The sequence below is a fragment of the Centruroides vittatus genome, unplaced genomic scaffold (genome assembly GCF_030686945.1).
Source record: "Centruroides vittatus isolate TY-2023 unplaced genomic scaffold, ASM3068694v2 contig_990, whole genome shotgun sequence".
NCBI classification, from domain to species: Eukaryota; Metazoa; Arthropoda; class Arachnida; order Scorpiones; family Buthidae; genus Centruroides; species Centruroides vittatus.
In genome coordinates, this window is record NW_027122659.1 from 1,174,555 (window position 1) to 1,193,517 (window position 18,963).

General features: G+C 32.9%; 1 protein-coding gene across 3 annotated transcripts in view; it reads left to right on the forward strand.

Annotated features, from left to right (window-relative positions):
* LOC136986091 (protein phosphatase PP2A 55 kDa regulatory subunit-like) overlaps nucleotides 1-18,963 on the forward strand; it is a 127,574-nt gene that overhangs the window by 80,714 nt on the left and 27,897 nt on the right. For all 3 annotated transcript variants that reach the window (XM_067283554.1, XM_067283555.1, XM_067283556.1), the window contains exons 5-6: nucleotides 9,802-10,092; nucleotides 18,136-18,300. In XM_067283554.1, coding sequence (XP_067139655.1) covers nucleotides 9,802-10,092; nucleotides 18,136-18,300 — 456 coding nt within the window. The remainder of the gene's footprint in view (nucleotides 1-9,801; nucleotides 10,093-18,135; nucleotides 18,301-18,963) is intronic.

Genomic DNA, 18,963 nt, shown 5'->3' on the forward strand with positions numbered 1-18,963 from the left:
AACGAATGTTGAGATCAGTGCTGAGTCAGCGTTGAAATTGGAATGTCCTGATAGTGTCCAGACTGGATTGATTCCTGTCATGCCATGTATTGATTCTGCTTGAGGTTTTTACTTTTTATGATTTAATGTAATTATAAAAGGAAAAATGCAATGTTTAAGATAAATTAATTGTTTACAATGAGCATATGAAATGAAGGCATTTCTATCATAATTTTCTAATCAACACTGTTTTGGGAAATTAAAATTTATATTGATAACATTAGAAAAACTTGTGATGTTCTCTTCTGTCACACATTCCAACTTCTGCTATGCATATATTAACATGTGTTAAAAATAAGAGAACATAATTGGTGTTATTTAATTTAGAAATGATTGCATTATCAACTTCCACTAAGAAGAAATTAACCTGAAGAATATCTCCTTATGAAGATATGTAGATCTAAAATGCTTATATTTTATCTGCATTTAAACTACACTGGAATTTCATTTATAAGGTTTATAGGTTTACTTTTTTTTTTCTCATCAACTTCCACTCTGATCATTTTCTGTATTATTCTGTTATAATCTTAAAGTGCCTAAAGAAATAAATATCCAGAGGCTATACACACTTTGTTGCTTTTGGCAGGATGGTGAAAATACATGCTCTCTTTCTGTCTAGCAAATGTACAGTGTATAATACATAATTATTTTGCCATCAGTAACTCTGGAAAGGTAGTTTTTTTGTCCAGTTAACAGCATTCATATTTCTATATGAATTACATTAGAACATTTTAAAATATTGCAAATGGCTGATCTGACAGATAAAAGAAAAAGTATAGGCTGTCTTATATTTTTCCCCTCTAGTGAATGATATGTTATTAAAATATAAGACTGACATGAGAAAACCCTTGTTAGTAGCATGTATGCAAGATTTATTTTACAGAAATTTACTATTTACAGTTTTACCAATTAATTGGTTAATTAACTTACATTTAGCTTGTAATTAATCAATAACACTAATTAGGACATGATATAGAAAACTAAAAAAAAAAAAAAAACAGAATAGTCATTTAATTGAATATTGTAAGGATTATCATTTCTTGTCAACATTTTTTAAGAAAGTTCATTTTAATGTAACTTTGAAACAGTTTTTAAAATTGAAATATGTTAGGCTTATCAGTTTTTTCTTAAATAAATTGTAATTTTTTTAAATGCTAGTGTTAAAAAATAGCCAAATATATTTTTATTTATTTATTTTATAATAGTTAAACATGTACACTTGAAATTTTTTCTGTTCCTTTTTCTCTACTTCTTCCTACAATGATAAATTTCTCTTTTCAGAAATATCATATTTGAAGATTATGATAAAATAAAAAATTTCAAGATAATTTTATATTTGAATTTGAATTTCCTGTATGCTTGTTCTTTAATGTTTTGCAAATAATAATACAAAATTATTATAAAATATATCCTAATTTAAAATACTTACATATATTGACACAGGACATTTGGAAAAATCAAATTATGTAAGAAATTAGAATTTATATTGATTTTTCTAAAATGTATATTAAAGATACAGATCTTTTATATACGTGTAAAAATCAATACATCTCTGCTGGTTCATGATTTATACATTTCTGAGGGATTGGAATAAAAATGTTTGTTCAAATGTCCTATTAAAAGCAAACATAAGAGCAGTTAATTTACAATTGAAATTTATTGTATAGAAATGTTTTATTGGGAAAAAACTGATTTTGTTTTGTTTTTAATTATTTTAAGTTCTGCATACTGAAATTAATATTGTAATTTGAATTGAAAACAAAATTCAGTATTGAAAATGTTTCTAAAAGAAATTCAGTTAATAAATTTTAAAAGTATTCTTTATTTTTTTATTCTAGGATTTATTAAGTATAAATAGAATTTTTAAAATGTTTAATTTTAATTGGTTTAAAAAACGGTTTAATTGTTCCATATAAAGTATGGAGTAAATAAAATAAGCAAAATGTGTGTTTTTTTAAGATTATATTAGCACTGAATTTTAAAGTTTAGATTATTATTATCTGCAATTATTAGATATGGTATTTTTTACTTGGAATTTTTTAAACTGTGAAACAAAAGAATATCATGTTTATATTCTTTAATAGCATTTCAAGTGGAGTTTTTTTGGAGCTTCTAGCCTGCGTTGCTTACCTAGCAAAAATGGCTCATAGCCTTGTGGGAAAAAAGGTGGGGCTTGGGAGCACAACCGAGCGTATGCTAGCTCCCACTTCCTGTACTTTGCAGCGGCTCTAACATATGTAAGATCTGTGTTTCTCAACCCAAAACTCGTCGCGGACCGGAAAATATCTGCTTTTTTTATGCGGATCGATGACAATATTATTTTTAGTGTAAAAAAATTCTCTGTTGCAAAATAAAACTACAAACTACATGGAGCAATAAATATTTCTTAGTTATTTACCAGTACATTAGTATACAAATCAATGTGATCGCTGCTTTTTTTTGTTAGTAAGATTGTCAATTCTTGGATTTAAGGTGGTAACTGCAAGGCGTAAGGAGGAAGTAACACTCAAATGATTTTGTTGTTTCGATTTTATCATTGCCATTGCTGAAAACGTTGATTCACATAAGTACGTTGTTGAGAAAGGTAGTAACATCCTAACTGCCTTTTCATGTAAAACTGGATATTCAGTTTTAACTTTAATCTAAAACTGTGTTATGGGCATTGATTCAAACAATGTTTTTAATTCCAAGTCTGAACTTAATTTGATTAGTTTTTCTTGTTCAAAGTTGTTCAATCTATTAGTTTGCTGATCAATAAATGGATTAATAATCCACATATTTCTTATTTGTTGATCTTCTTCAGGTGGATAATAATCATTGAATGCACAAGAAAGTGCTTGCAGATATTCACAGACCATATGATTTATGCATTTTATATCCAGATCTCCTGAATTAATAAAATCTGATAAAGAATGGAACATATCATAGTTGTCTTCTTGTATTCATTTTTTCCCATGGTATTAACTTTTTTTAAATGCATCAATTTCATTGTATAAGTTAAAAACGGTAGTGTTATTTTCCTGAAGGCTTAAATTTAATTCATTAATAAGGGAAAATATATTTGATAAGTATGACAGTTTTGCAACCCAATTATTGTCGTGGAAAAATTTGGATAATTGAGAGTTTTTTTGATATAGAAAAAATTGAACTTCCTCTCTTAATTCAAACAAGCATTTCAAAACTCTACCTCGCAACAACCACCGCATTTCTGCATGAAGTAAAAATATTTATTCTCAAGATTCCATTTCTTTACACAAAATTGCAAACAATCTCAAATTCAATGTGTTACACCTAATAAAGTTTACAATTCTTACACATTGGGAAAGTACGTCATTTAGTTGGGAAGACATTTTTTTTTGCTGCCAAATGCTCCCGATGTATAAAACACTGAGTAAATATCATCCCATCTGCTGCTACTGCTTTTATTTTTGTTATAACTCCAGAATGTTTACCTGTCATACATACTGCTTCATCGGTACATACACACTGCTCCATCGGTACATACACCAACACAATTTTTCCAGACAAGGAAATTATTTTCGACATAGTTATTAGTAGCATTGTATATTTCAGTACTAGTTTTATGAATTTCGTATTCCAGACAACAAAGTAATTCTTCTTTTCCATCGTTGACTTCATAATCAATGTAACGGACATAGCATAAAAGAACGGCATTATTTGACACATCAGTTGATTTGTCCATTTGAATTGCAAACAATATTGATTCTTTTCATTTTTGAATTACAGTAGAGCATCGATTATCCGACCTCTGATTAACCGACTTATCGGTTAACCGACCGCATTCTAGTCAGCAAATTCAAATGTCCGCTAGTGATGTGGCGCTACAATATTTGGTTATGTCTTAGCTACTTTAATATTATTTTTGTTAAATTTTTGCATGTTTTAGCTGGCAGCACTGGCTCGACCATGAAAAGGAGGCTAGTATTTAAACCAGGCCTAATACACTATTAGATATTATTATTAATGTATTTTTTCATACTTTTTGGTTATCTGACCAACCCCAGTCCCCAATTAAGTCGGATAATCGATGCTCTACTGTAGTTGATATTCTACATCAGTCGATAATTTGGAAATTCTGCATTGAATTGTGTCATTAGATAGAGAAAGAGTTTTCATTTTATCAGCAGCTACAGGGTCTAGCAATTCTGAGCACACATTGATTAAGCATGGCTTTACTAAATCCTTGGCAAATGAGTAAGGCTTTTTGCATTTTGTAACTCGTAAAGCTACTAAATATGAAGCTTTCACAAGTGAATTTTTAACTGAGAAAGCATTTTTTAAAAGAAGATATTTGTTGTTTTAATTCAAGACTTTTTTGTTCAAAAAAGTTATTGGCATGTTTTCCAGTTGTGGATGTTTAGATTTTAAATGACGTAAAAGTTTAGCTGGTTTCATGCATTCATTTGACAGAACGTCTTTACAAACAACAAACTGTGGTTTTTGCACATTTTCTTCAGATTCTGGCCAAATAATAATGCCAAATTTTAAATAATTTACATTATAGTAATGTACAAATGCACACTTTTGTTTTGTTTCAGGTGAACGTGTTTCTTGATCGTTAATATTACTTGTGCTAGTACTAGTATCTGCACTTGATTTTTTTTAAAAAATCAATCAGTTTTTGGCACTTTCTCCTTACTCATTATTATGCAAGGGCTGAAAAAAATGGCATTTTAACAATTATTGTTATTTAAATTACATTTTACCATTTAAATGTAGCAGATAACAATACAAATACACATTCAATATCAGAGAAAAACAAAGCCGGAATATATATGCATATGAAATTCATTGAAACGCATTCAAAGGTTCACACAGAATAACAACACTGACGGTTAAAAATTCATCAATTATCAACACGTGATATGAGAAATATAAGTAAACATGTTTGGCCTTTTATTGAATTAAAAATTTATCTAAATATGTATAACTCATTCTTTTTCAACATAGATATCGCTACTAGATCTTGATAAACACCAATCTATTCCCTGTGTCATACTAATACACACACACACACACACACACACACACCACACACACACACACACACACACGTGCAGTTTTCCTTTCTCCCAACTTATTTAAATATATATTTTCAAAGTTTTCACAGACTGGTAAGATTAGAGTTGCGGACTAGCGGTTGAGAAACGTTGTGTTAGATCACATTTTTTTAGGTGGTACCGGAATAGGTGACATGAAAAATTTTAAAATTATGATGACATAAAACAAAATTTTATCACTCTATGCTACTTACTTAAGCATTATTGAACTTATATATATACGTGGGTCATACTGAAAGTCATGAGTAACAATTTTTTATAAATCAGATTAATTTATTTTTGGAAAAACAAATACATTATTTTTCAGACTACTTACTTTTTCATGTAATCTCCATATTTTTGGATTCATTTTTCCTACCATTGTGGAAGCTCGAAAATTCTTTTATGATCAAACTTTGTTCCAGCATTATGAAAAAACTGGCAGTGATTTCTTGATGTTCTCCACTGTTTTGTAGCATTGGCCTCTCATGTTTTCTTTTGCAGTACTGAAAAGATGATGGTTGGTTGATGCTAAATCAGGGCTGTAGTCATGATGCGCAGAACTTCCACCCCATTTTCAAAATTTCTTCTGTGGTGTAATGAGCAGCATGGGACACCAGGATGTTTATCATATAATACACAACAGAGCTTATGAAATGTCATGACATATCAAGCAGCATTAATGGTTTACTCATTTCAAGAAATTCCACTAGAATCACCCAATCTGCATCTTAAAAAACAGAGTCCATAACTTTTTCAACTGATGGCACTGGCTTTGCAATCTTTTTTATTAGAGAATTGAGATGGCTCCCAAAACCCATTCACAACTCAAAATTCCTGGTCTTGTTTATAGGTAGAACAATGTCACCTTAAAAAATCCTGAGTTATTGGTCTATACTGATGGCTCAAAGTGCATGGAGGCACTGGCTGAAACTTTTTTATATATGAAGATAAACTTGAACTGTACTCTTAAAGATACAGACTTCATTCCAACTGCAAGGTAGTGCAGGCTAAGATTCTGACCATTCTCCATGCTATTCAACAGACAGCCACCAGATACAACAATAAGAGTATATCTATTCTCAAATAGCAAGGCTGCCATTAACTTAACCTGAAAGCAAATTTCTCACCCATTGGCCATTGAGATTCATCACACCCTTGTTGCATCTAACAACATGTACTCCATCTCCTGAAGAAAGGCACATGTCAGGACTGTTGGCAATGAGCATGCCGATTCTCTTGTTAAATCTGCTGCAAATGATTCTACCCTAGAAGTTACTTACAATAAGCTATCAATTTCTTGGGTCAATCTCAAGCTGTGGGAAGAGCTTTTGAATAGATGGCAACAAATCTGGGACAATGATTTTAATGCTATTACCTATGGCTTTTTCTCCAACATCAGGGCTCTCTACTGGACTAAATGGATAGTGCCAGACTTTTATACCATTTAGTTTTACACTGACCATGGGTGGTTTAACGGCTATCTGGCTCACTTCCTTGGTGACACAAACTGCTACTCATATTATGGTAGCAGCAGTCAGCATTATACTTTTTGATTGCACATTTCTCAAAAAGCTTAGGCACTTACTCAGGACTTACTGTACTGGATAGCTGGGATAACTGGCCTTGCAACTGCAAGCAGCTGGTTTAAAACAAATATACCTATGGACACTTATACAACCTAATAAAAGTTTACAATAACCTTGCTACAATGACATAGCACAACACCTAGTGCTGCTTTCATGGACTCCTTGCTTGTGATTATACATCAGTTTGGTATACTATTGGGTTGAACCGAAAGTTTGCTTGGATATTTACATAATCGCTCATCTGTTGTGCTTATCAAGTTTTAACTTGTTTAGGTTGATATTACAAATATTTGCATATTTATTATGTAAGTTTAATTACAGCTATTTTTTAAAATTTTGTTATCTGTTAAAGAAAAAAAAAACATTAAAATGGAAGATAAGAAGGCGCATTTTCGACATCTCATTCTCTATTATTTCTGAAAAGGAAAAAATGTGACAAAAATGATATGGGGAGGATGCAGTTACTGATTGAACATGCCAGAAATGGTTTTCAAAATTCAGGGAGGGAAATTTTTCTTTCAAAGATGTACCTTGGTCAGGACGGCCTTCAACCATAGAAGATGAGTCCATAATAGCTTTAATTCAAAATGATTGGCATAAAACAACACAAGAGATAGCCAATATCTTAAAAATATCCCAAACATTTGTTGTCAGACATCCCATTATGATGTTTGGGTTTTCCATCAATTAAGTGAATGAAACCTTATTGAGTGTGTTTCTATATGTGATTCACTTTTAAAACACAATGAAGACGATCCCTTTTTAAAGAGATTAATAACAGGTGATGAAAAATGGATTGTTTACGACAATATTCAATGCAAGAGATCTTGGAGTAAGCCAGGTGATCCTCCAGTGCTGCAACCTAAAGCTGGTTTGCATTCCAGAAAAAGTAATGATTTCAGTTTGGTGGGACTGGAAAGGGGTTCTTTATTATTAACCCAACAACCAAACAATTAATTTCAATAAGCATTGTCTCCAACTCTCTCTCTAGGATATCAATTTCCTGGAGATATCCTCTGGGATCTTATGAAGAAACTCTGGCAGCAGGAAAAGATCCCAGGTGAATGGAGGAAGAGCAGTCTTGTGCCATCTTTAAAGGTAAAGAGGTTGACAGAATTGCAGAAATTACAGAGGTATAAAGATATTGTCCCATACTATGAAGATTTGGGAGAAAATTGTAGAAAGAAAGATCAGGCAGGAATCTGAGATTGGAGAGGAACAGTTTGGCTTTTTGTCGGAAAGGAGTACAACTGATGCTTGCTATCTTTGCTCTAAAACAGCTGATGGAAAGGGACAGTATAAAGTTTATAAAAGCATTTATTTAGTTCCAAAAACTGGTGAAAGCCAAGTTTTTGGAACTAAACAGCCACAGCCATTGCCAAGGCTGCTGTAAAGGGAGTGTGGGTTCGAGAAGCTTGACCATTCACTCTCCAAACTGGACCTAGCTTCTAGTGATTACTATGTTTCCAAAACTCAAAAAAGACTTTTGAAAAAATTATGATGAATTTCAGAAGGCAGTTGAACATTTTGCAGACTATTTTTTCAAGAATATTGAAATGCTAATTCCAAGATGTAATAAGTGTGTTGAATTGCAAGGAGACTATATTAAAAATGGCATCATTATTCTTATATCTATGACATCTAAAGCACCGGTCGGCAACCTTTCTGACCTCACGGACCACTAAACTCACAATTTTGAATCCCACGGACCACTATCATAAAGTTTTTTAAACGATACAAAATGTGTAGTATAATAATGATCATAAAAGTTCAATTTTACTATATTAATATGAAACTGGCGTGTTTAATTATAACAAATTAATTCAAGCCTAAAGTTCATTGCTGCTTGTTTGAAATAAGTTTATGGATTCTTAGCCCTTTTCCACAAAAGACAACTATTGCACTCACAATATTATTTATTGTTCATTATTTATTGATGACAATCACTTCATATTTGGTTTTAGATTCGAATAAAAACCTCCAATGAGTGAAAAAAGCAACTAAGCATTTTGCATTTCTTTCGTAATACTTTACATAACCTTCAGTTGATCAATGTCCAAATTTCTTCACAGACCACCAAAATTTTCTCGCGGACCACCAGTTGCCGACTGTTGATCTAAAACATAGGCTGGAAACTTTTGGCACCTACCATATATTTGTGTTTAAAGTAAATGCAATTTTGAAGAAATTGTAATGTTTTTATGGTTATAGCAGTAAATTGTTATAAATTAATTAGCCAATTAGTTTCAACATTAGAATTTTTATTAAAATCAAATGACTTAATTTTGTTTAATTTTATTGCAGCTATTCAGTAAAATTGAATTTGTCATAAACTACAAAAACAACTATTCATACCTTTAAGTGCAGTGCAAATTGTAATTTTTCAAATGTTTTCAGTTGTTTTATTATATAAATGTCTACTGGGACATACTGTATTAGTAGGACTTATTATACTGGTGTCCGGGTTCTACGAATTGAGGAAACTTATTCAGAAAAAAACAATCTTTATTGTTCACCTGTTTCACCTGTACACACTATGTTTGTGTTTCGGACCTCTTGGTTTTTCATCAGCAGATTTACAGACACTAGGTGAGTTTTTTGGTGGATAATTACATCAAAATTTAAAAAGATTAACATAAAAATTTGTATCATGTTTTCAAACAATAAACATATCATTTACATTCCCTTGGTTGTTCAAGTTTTCAGTTGTTTTAAATACCTTTCCTCGGGATAAAAACCAATTGCAATTTAAAAATAAGAATGAAAGCTGCCCTCTGGAACAATTTGTATATTGAAATTTTAACATTTTAGAATCCCATCTGTTTAACTACACCTGTCGGACTTCTACATAGAAATCCGACATGCAGTTAAATGGTTGGGATTCTAAAACATTAAAATTTTGAAATACAAATTGTTCCAGAGGACAGTGTTTGTTCTTGTTTTTAAATTGCAACTGGTTTTTATCCTGGGGAAGGGTGTTTAGAATGACCAAAAACATTTGAAAAAGTAAAATTTGCACTGCATTTAAAGGTATGAATAGTTTTGTATAGATTAATTTTATTATTGCTTAAACACAAAAATTACTACATTAAAATATTTATTTTATGAAATAGATAAGACAATTAAACTATGGAAGGTGTCTGAACGAGACAAGCAGATAGACGGATATAATCTGAAGGATGACAGTGGCCAGTTACGGGATCCAACATCAATAACATCTCTCAGGGTTCCTATAGTCAAGCCAATGGAGCTGATGGTTGAAGCTAGTCCCAGGCGAATTTTTGCTAATGCTCATACATACCACATCAATTCCATTTCTGTTAACAGTGATCAAGAAACGTATTTGTCTGCTGATGATCTTCGTATTAATTTATGGCATTTAGAAATTACTGATCAAAGTTTTAGTATCCTTTATTATTTACTAAATTTTTAAATTTCTAGACTTTTAAGTATTTAATATAAGAATAAACTATATATATATATAACTTATAATACTGTAATATGAATGACACTATTTCATTATAGATTAGTTAACAAATGCATATTGATTTAATATCAATATATTTATACAAGGCATGAAGCAAAAATCTTGAGCTGCAATCTGCTACCTTCAGATATTTAAATTAACACTGGAAGCCAAATGTGCAACAGATACTTCCATCTATTGAAACTCTAAGAAATTTAGTATTAATTTGCATTTTCACCTTTATTGTAGACATAGAGCATTATGGAAAAGTGAGTGACGTTGGCACTTTGTTTTCCAAGTGAAATATAACTGATTAATTTCCTAAAGGCAAAACCATTAATTTCCTTTATTATGTGCAATTGTTGAAGCTGAGATGAATCCTGTGTGACAAGCATTCACACAAACACACTATCCTGCAACACAACAATGTGCATCCTCACACAGCAGGCCACAACTTAGATCATCTAGGACAGGGATGGGCAATTTTTTTCTAAGGGCTGCAGTTCAAAACTTGAACTGACAAGGGCCGCATACAAGAGAAAAGAAATGCCAGTAAACCACAATTATTTATTCATATATAATTATAAATTAGCATAGGTATACTTAATTTACCTTCTGGAACTGATGTAAACGTAATATATCGAAAATATTTGGTTACATATTAATCACTGCTAGTTTTAAATTACAGTAGAGCATCGATTATCCGACTCAATTGGGGACTGGGGTTGGTCAGATAACTGAAAAAACAGGTAACCGAAAAGTATGAAAAATATATTATTAGTATAGTATATTAGTATAGAGCTAGTGGAAGGAACGGTGAAACTAGATCGAGGCGCCTCTAGCGGTGACACCAGGTAACAGAATCAGGGCTACAAAGGTTGCACCAGCAGGACCAGATTTACATAGGGACATTTGGGGCTGGTGCCCAGGGCCCCCACAAAACTATGTTTAAACATAATGTTTTTTTCCTATTACTGCGACAACCTAGTGTGGCCTAATCATGAGGGCCACAGGCAAAGAAAACCAAACCCGGGAAAAAACCTATGAAACATCGGAAAATTTCAGGAAAAAAATTTTACATAGGTATTTTTCAATTAAATTAAAATAGTTTTACACAATAAAATATATGTACGGTATGTTTACAATAATCTTATTTAAATGAAATTTACAACTTCCTAGTTGAAATCTAGTTGAAAGTACAGTATATTGTGTAAATTTTCTAAATCATCAAATTTGCCTACTCTTAAAGGGGGACCCCCAACAAATTTGTGTCCAGGGCCCCTAAATTGGTAAATCCGGCCCTGGGCACCAGTGCTGTTTCACCTAGTACTTTTGTACAAATCTAGTATCTTTTTACTTGTTCTTGTACCAAGATACCAACACCATTTTCCCAGTACCATTCGTGAAATCCTAATACTAGGGTTTCTCATTTCCCGGTCTTTTGCTTGTCCCGGGATTCTGGGATAAAATTGAACTGTTTCTCGGGATCTCGGGAAATCCCGGGACAAAATTAATTATACTAAATATCGAACCTGTTACCGGTGTAATTTGCGTGAAAAAATCTTCTTTCCACAAACGTTTTCGAGCTTTCCAAACAGCTCTTCTTCAGGTAGAGAAAAAAGTTCCGACGAAACACTTCGAAAAAGGAACGTAGACATTTAAATAAAAACCGAATCTAAAAATAGAATGCAGATGTTTAAACAAAAATTACGGAACTCGCATATCAAACGAACATTAAGGTGGACATGCGCATTCGTGCGCCGATGTTGCTATTTATAGATTGTTGTTTATGAGGGCCTGCCACGCTATAGAAAGATTAATCTCATCCTTCCGATTTATACATGTGGTCCGGTGGTTAGCCTTACAGATGGATATAGCTTCCCGCCATTTTAGTTGCTCCAGGTGGGGCGTAGTGTCGATGATGTCAGCTTTGTCGAACTCCGGTTCTATATCGGGATCAGATGCAAAGGTGGTTAGGGCCGTGGTGTACCGCCCGTGCCGAAGGTCCGCCTGATGTTCTTGCACTCTGGTATTTAAAGATCGCTTGGTTGAGCCGATATATACAAGGCTCTCGTTACATCTGTTATCTTTCAGCGGGATAGAGTACACGCCAGGAAGCCTGCCACGGACTGGACTGCCTTTTTCATTTCTGAGAATGTCGTAGATTGTCGGGCCTCTTCTATAGGCTATTTGTAGTTGTTGTTTTCCAGCGATCTCAGCGTATATCGCTTTAACATATGGGTTAAAGGTGACTGGGAGGCGTGTACGTTCATCCTGGTCAGTGTTGGTCTTCGTATGCGTAGTGGGTGCGTATTGTGAGCGTTGAAGTCGCTCAATTAGACGGTGTGTAAGACCATGGTAACCGTGCTTGGCTGCTATCTTCTTGATATAATTCAATTCGGTGTTGAGGGCTTGCGTGGTGGACGAGTGGGAAAAGGCCCTTTTAATCAAAGTATTAAATGCTGCAGCCTTGTAGGTGAATGGGTCAGATGAACCTACCGGTATGTATATAGGGTCGGCATAAGGTTTACGGTATACCGACGTGACGATGGCGGATCCTTCTACTTTAATGTTTATATCCAAAAAATGGACCTCAGTATTGCTAGATTGTTCCATTTCCAGCGTTAGGCCGTAGGGATTACCGTTAACGGTTTGTACGAAGTTTGAGATGTCAGGTATTGTCTTCCACATGATGAGGATGTCGTCCACATACCTCCTATAGAGTAAGATGTTCAAGAGGAACAGCGGAAGTATTTTTTGTTCCAGTTGCCTAACGACCATCCAGCGTTAGGCTGTAGGGATTACCGTTAACGGTTTGTACGAAGTTTGAGACCGTAGGGAGACCTGGTCGTTAGGCAACTGGAACAAAAAATACTTCCGCTGTTCCTCCCGAACATCTTACTCTATAGGAGGTATGTGGACGACATCCTCATCATGTGGAAGACAATACCTGACATCTCAAACTTCGTACAAACCGTTAACGATAATCCCTACGGCCTAACGCTGGAAATGGAACAATCTAGCAATACTGAGGTCCATTTTTTGGATATAAACATTAAAGTAGAAGGATCCGCCATCGTCACGTCGGTATACCGTAAACCTTATGCCGACCCTATATACATACCGGTAGGTTCATCTGACCCATTCACCTACAAGGCTGCAGCATTTAATACTTTGATTAAAAGGGCCTTTTCCCACTCGTCCACCACGCAAGCCCTCAACACCGAATTGAATTATATCAAGAGGATAGCAGCCAAGCACGGTTACCATGGTCTTACACACCGTCTAATTGAGCGACTTCAACGCTCACAATACGCACCCACTACGCATACGAAGACCAACACTGACCAGGATGAACGTACACGCCTCCCAGTCACCTTTAACCCATATGTTAAAGCGATATACGCTGAGATCGCTGGAAAACAACAACTACAAATAGCCTATAGAAGAGGCCCGACAATCTACGACATCCTCAGAAATGAAAAAGGCAGTCCAGTCCGTGGCAGGCTTCCTGGCGTGTACTCTATCCCGCTGAAAGATAACAGATGTAACGAGAGCCTTGTATATATCGGCTCAACCAAGCGATCTTTAAATACCAGAGTGCAAGAACATCAGGCGGACCTTCGGCACGGGCGGTACACCACGGCCCTAACCACCTTTGCATCTGATCCCGATATAGAACCGGAGTTCGACAAAGCTGACATCATCGACACTACGCCCCACCTGGAGCAACTAAAATGGCGGGAAGCTATATCCATCTGTAAGGCTAACCACCGGACCACATGTATAAATCGGAAGGATGAGATTAATCTTTCTATAGCGTGGCAGGCCCTCATAAACAACAATCTATAAATAGCAACATCGGCGCACGAATGCGCATGTCCACCTTAATGTTCGTTTGATATGCGAGTTCCGTAATTTTTGTTTAAACATCTGCATTCTATTTTTAGATTCGGTTTTTATTTAAATGTCTACGTTCCTTTTTTCGAAGTGTTTCGTCGGAACTTTTTTCTCTACCTGAAGAAGAGCTGTTTGGAAAGCTCGAAAACGTTTGTGGAAAGAAGATTTTTTCACGCAAATTACACCGGTAACAGGTTCGGTATTTAGTATTTCATCCCCGGTGTCGGAGTGAAGAGTAATTTTACTTAAAATTAATTATTTTTAAGATATACAAAATATCATGAAATCAAATGATATAATTATTTTTTGTTTTTTAAAAGTAATTTAACAAGTTCTGTAACCTCCAAAATCATATTAGTAATGCTGTGTAAGATATATATTAAAAATTACCTTTGAATTACGTAGAAATTTTCACAAATAGAAAAAATTTATTAAAGTTTGCTGGAAACTGCATACAACAACAAAAAATGACTTTGAATTGAGTTAAAAATTTAAAGAAAAATGAATTTAGATCAAAGTTCTAACTTAGAAGGTAATTTTTGATTTTTTAAATAAAATATAATACAAAATATTGTAAATTTTTATAAGATTTTAAAAAGCAAAGATGGTCAATACTCCGAACACTCAATCTAATTCTTATTTTAGTAAAGAAAAGTCTTGCTACCGAGAATGCCTTTTCCGATTCAATTGATGTGATTGGAATCGTGTTTAATGCATTTAAGAGAAGACAAATATTATGTGTTTTTCATCTGTATCCTGAAATATTTCTAGTTCGTTTTCGAGATTGTAGTACTTCTTTTGTTCTGTAGTATTTTTGATTTGTCTACCTCGACTACTTTAATAGAAACATCATAGCCTAATAATTTGGCAGTTTGTTTCTTTTTAATAATCAGATTATGAAGAAAAACTTCATACTTGCTGACTCCGTACTTGTTTGTATCCTTGCCCAATTTGCACAACTTGGCATTACGCAGTCATTGAAGCTACTGGGCATGGCTAAAAATTAAGACAGCATAAGCACAATTATTCCAGATATTATTACTGGTAAAGAATTTTGAGAGTCCTGCCACAAATAAGCTATGTATTGATTATTGACCATTTATGACGTGCCATAACGAGCAAAAATTAAAAAAACTATTAAGTAGGTTTAAAATTAATAAATACAAATGTATTCTGACAGTTTATGAGTTAATTATACCTTCTATTTGCAAAATTTCCTGAACTTTAACACAAAATAAGAAAAAAGTGAATTTTTAAGAAATTTGTGGGATTTCCCGGGATAAGAAAAATTTCCCGGGTTAAAAAAAAACAACCGGGATCTCGGAATCCTGTTTTAGAAACCCTACCTAATACCTTTCCTTTCGAAACATTCATTTTTATTCTATTTATTTTGGCAATAAATAGATGTTTTTATTGCTTCCTCATTCAAGTGCAGCAGTTGAACGTATTTTTTTACAATTAAATTTAATAAAAACTACAAAATCTAGCTCTTACCGATTCCTGTGAAGCACTGTTATTTACAGAGGTGCTAGTGAAAAGCAACAAAGATAAAATGTTACACTTGGAAACCACTATGAAGACTACTAATTTTACTTGGATTTTCATCCAGTCATCTGTCTGATTAAATTATGACTACAGGCTTTATTTAATTGTTAATTTTCATTATATTGTCAAATTCTTTCAGCTCCAATAGGCACTCAAAATCTGCGGCATGGCTAGCAGCAGTTGATTTATCGTGTTTTCCACTTCTTATGGCAATATAAGTTGGCCCTGACTAACTCACTGCTTCAGGATCTCCCAGTCCCTGTGGTCTATTAATCACTATACCTGCCTAAACTGATTGAATCAGCTTGTGTCTTTCTGATACAATAAAATTGTGATTGGGAAGCTTTACTTGTACTCTACGTGCATTAGGATAGGCAATTGTTTCTTTGCCACTTTTAGACCGACAGGCACCTGTGCCTCGTCATCTTGTGAAATAAATGCAACTTGGTTCGGTTCAAGAGCAGAAGCTAGCAATTCTAAAGCACATATTGAGGTTGTACAAAACTGATGTTGGGATGAGCTTTATGGCTGTCATTTTGAGCTCAGCATAATTTCACAGGAGCAGTTGTTAATTTCTTTTTCCTTCGATGGTATTAGAATTTCACAGAAGTCGCAAATATCTAGAACTTCTAGATAAATCGAAACGTTCTTCCAAAAGCTTTGTATGCAACTTGTCAAGAGTTTTACATGCTCTTATTTCATCTATGCGACGATGATCATGCATTCCTCCTCCGAAAGAAGCTATTTCCGTAATAGTTTGTAACAAAGTCGGCTACTCTTCTTCAATGCACAGTCTCCCAGCATTTTTTTTTTTTTTTTTAAATTTCAAAATTGAAGCTGCAACCACATTAGATTCACATATCAATTTCAGCTTGTTTTTTCAAGTAGCTCTGAATTTTTGCTGGTAATTAGCATTTTTTTGTTTTTTTTTCTTTTTCATCAAATTCTGTTTGGCTATACCTAGTTCATTTTTGGTTTTTTTAAAAATATTATTTAGTGACGTGTCTCCTCCTAGATTGGCATCTCGAGCTAAAAGCTGATTGTTCAATTTATTTTTTAAACTTGTAACTTTTTCAGCAGTCTCATCTTGAGATGGAGCTTTGTATGTTTTTTTTTTATAAGCTTTTGGTGAAGCTATACTATTTTCAACAGTAGACTCAACATCAATGTTTTTTGCAGTATAAAGAGGAGTGTTATCATCTTGGTTGGGTGCCAGATTAGTTATTTTTTTGCAATGATTTCAGACTCTTTCTTTTGATTGACTAGGTTATAATGATTCTGTTTCATAAAAAAAATAAAAATAATTATACATACATGAAGTTCATAACACTTTATTAATAAGAAAGCAAAAAGGTATAAAAAGTAACTTAATATACAATGATAAGCCTACTTTTCTATTTTTATCTTGAATGTTGTAATGGTTTATTTGTTGTTGTATAAAAGTAGTGCACTCTTTCATATCAGTGTCATATTGAGTTTTTGCTTTGCAAATTTAAGATTTGCATCTTTTTGAACATTATCACCTTTTTTGTTGGCATATGCTTTTTTATCTGACTTTAAGAATCTTTGTTAAACATTATCTAAGTTTATTTTTTGCATTTTTATGTTTAACGATTTAAAAGACTGTTTACTATCACAAAAGGATGCGAAAAACTTTAACAGATCAACTAGCTAGTACACGTGTAAACAGAAATGTCATACAAAACAAAACAAGAAAAGAGAGAGAAACCACCACATGGCCTTTCTTCCATGATTAAAAAAAAATGTGTAGAGTATGAGTCTGCTAGCGTTATTATTCTATCATGTTACATGAGATGTCGTCAGTACAACGAGCATTCTTAATAGAAACTGCCAAATTGAAGCCAAATTCAAAACTCCATCACTCAACAAGATCAAAAAAATAAAAATAAGAATATTACATAAAACGAGATCTATTACTCCCTACCCCGAGTAAGAAATTTTTGACCCCCAAAAATACCTTATGTAATTTATGGACAGCCCCTTAAGAAGATTTTATTGTGTTGATTTTAGTATTTATTGTCTTTCCCAGACAATGATAGGCATCTGACTCAAAAAGTATTTTGTTTTCATTACTTACTTTGAATTTGTAAGCTCATTTAATTAAACTAATTTTTTAATAATACATTTTAAATGCTTGCATATTTTACATGTGAGAAAAATGGAAGCTAAAATATTTAATGAAGAATTTTCATCAAAATTATTGTCTTTAAAATTTTATCAATGCATACATAAATCTAAAAATTCTAATAATTCAGTAATTTACTGAGGATTTACATTTTTATTCATTAAAAAATGTTGATACTTGTTGAAAGTACTATGAGTAGCTTTAACTGATATATAAGCAACAATTTACTCTTATAGCCTCTCAGGATTTTTATTTGATATTTTGTGATACTGAATGGAATCCAGTTCATGAAATTTTCTCAATAATGATACTCAAAACAATATTGTCTGTAAATCAGATATGTAGTTTTTGAATTGATAAAATTATATATATTCTTAACTTGATATTTAGATATTGTTGATATTAAGCCAACTAACATGGAGGAATTGACAGAAGTAATAACGGCAGCTGAGTTTCACCCGTCTCAGTGTAATGTATTTGTGTATAGTAGCAGTAAAGGAACAATTAGGTTATGTGACATGAGAGCAGCTGCATTATGTGATCAACATTCTAAATGTAAGTATTGAGCAAGAATAGTCAAGCAGTCATATTTATGCTTTGGTAAAATTATTTATTATTTAAGAAAAATAATATATCATAAATTTTATAAATTATTTTGATAACTTTTCCATTAATTAACAAATATTTTCATATTAGGTATATTTTATCCAAGTGTTTTTTTATTTACACTAAAGTATAATTTTTCTTTTATAATTTTTACATAATAAGAATATTTACGAACTAAAATCACTTGCAAGTCAGGATTGCATATGTATAAATATGATTGTTTTGCTATACTTAATTAAAAGAGAAATCACATATGAGAATTTAGCATAGTTATGTAAAAAATTATATTCTGTGCTGTTTTAATCTGTATACAATGCAGGATATTATAGTTTTTAATGTTTAACTATTTCATTGTTATTTCCAGTATGACTTTAAGACATTGATTTAGATTAGAAATAATAATCCTATTTTTATAGTTATATGAGGTGCAGTTTGACCTTGTGGAACAAATTCTCAAAAAATAATTCTCTCCCTATCAAAAAAACAGCAATGAGCATGCTCTTGAGATTGCATCTCACTTAGAGTGCTTTCTTTGGTTGGGATGATCCATAATTTTTTTACTGAGTTGATTATTGTCTAGTCTCAGGATCATAGCCATAAATCAATGTTTTG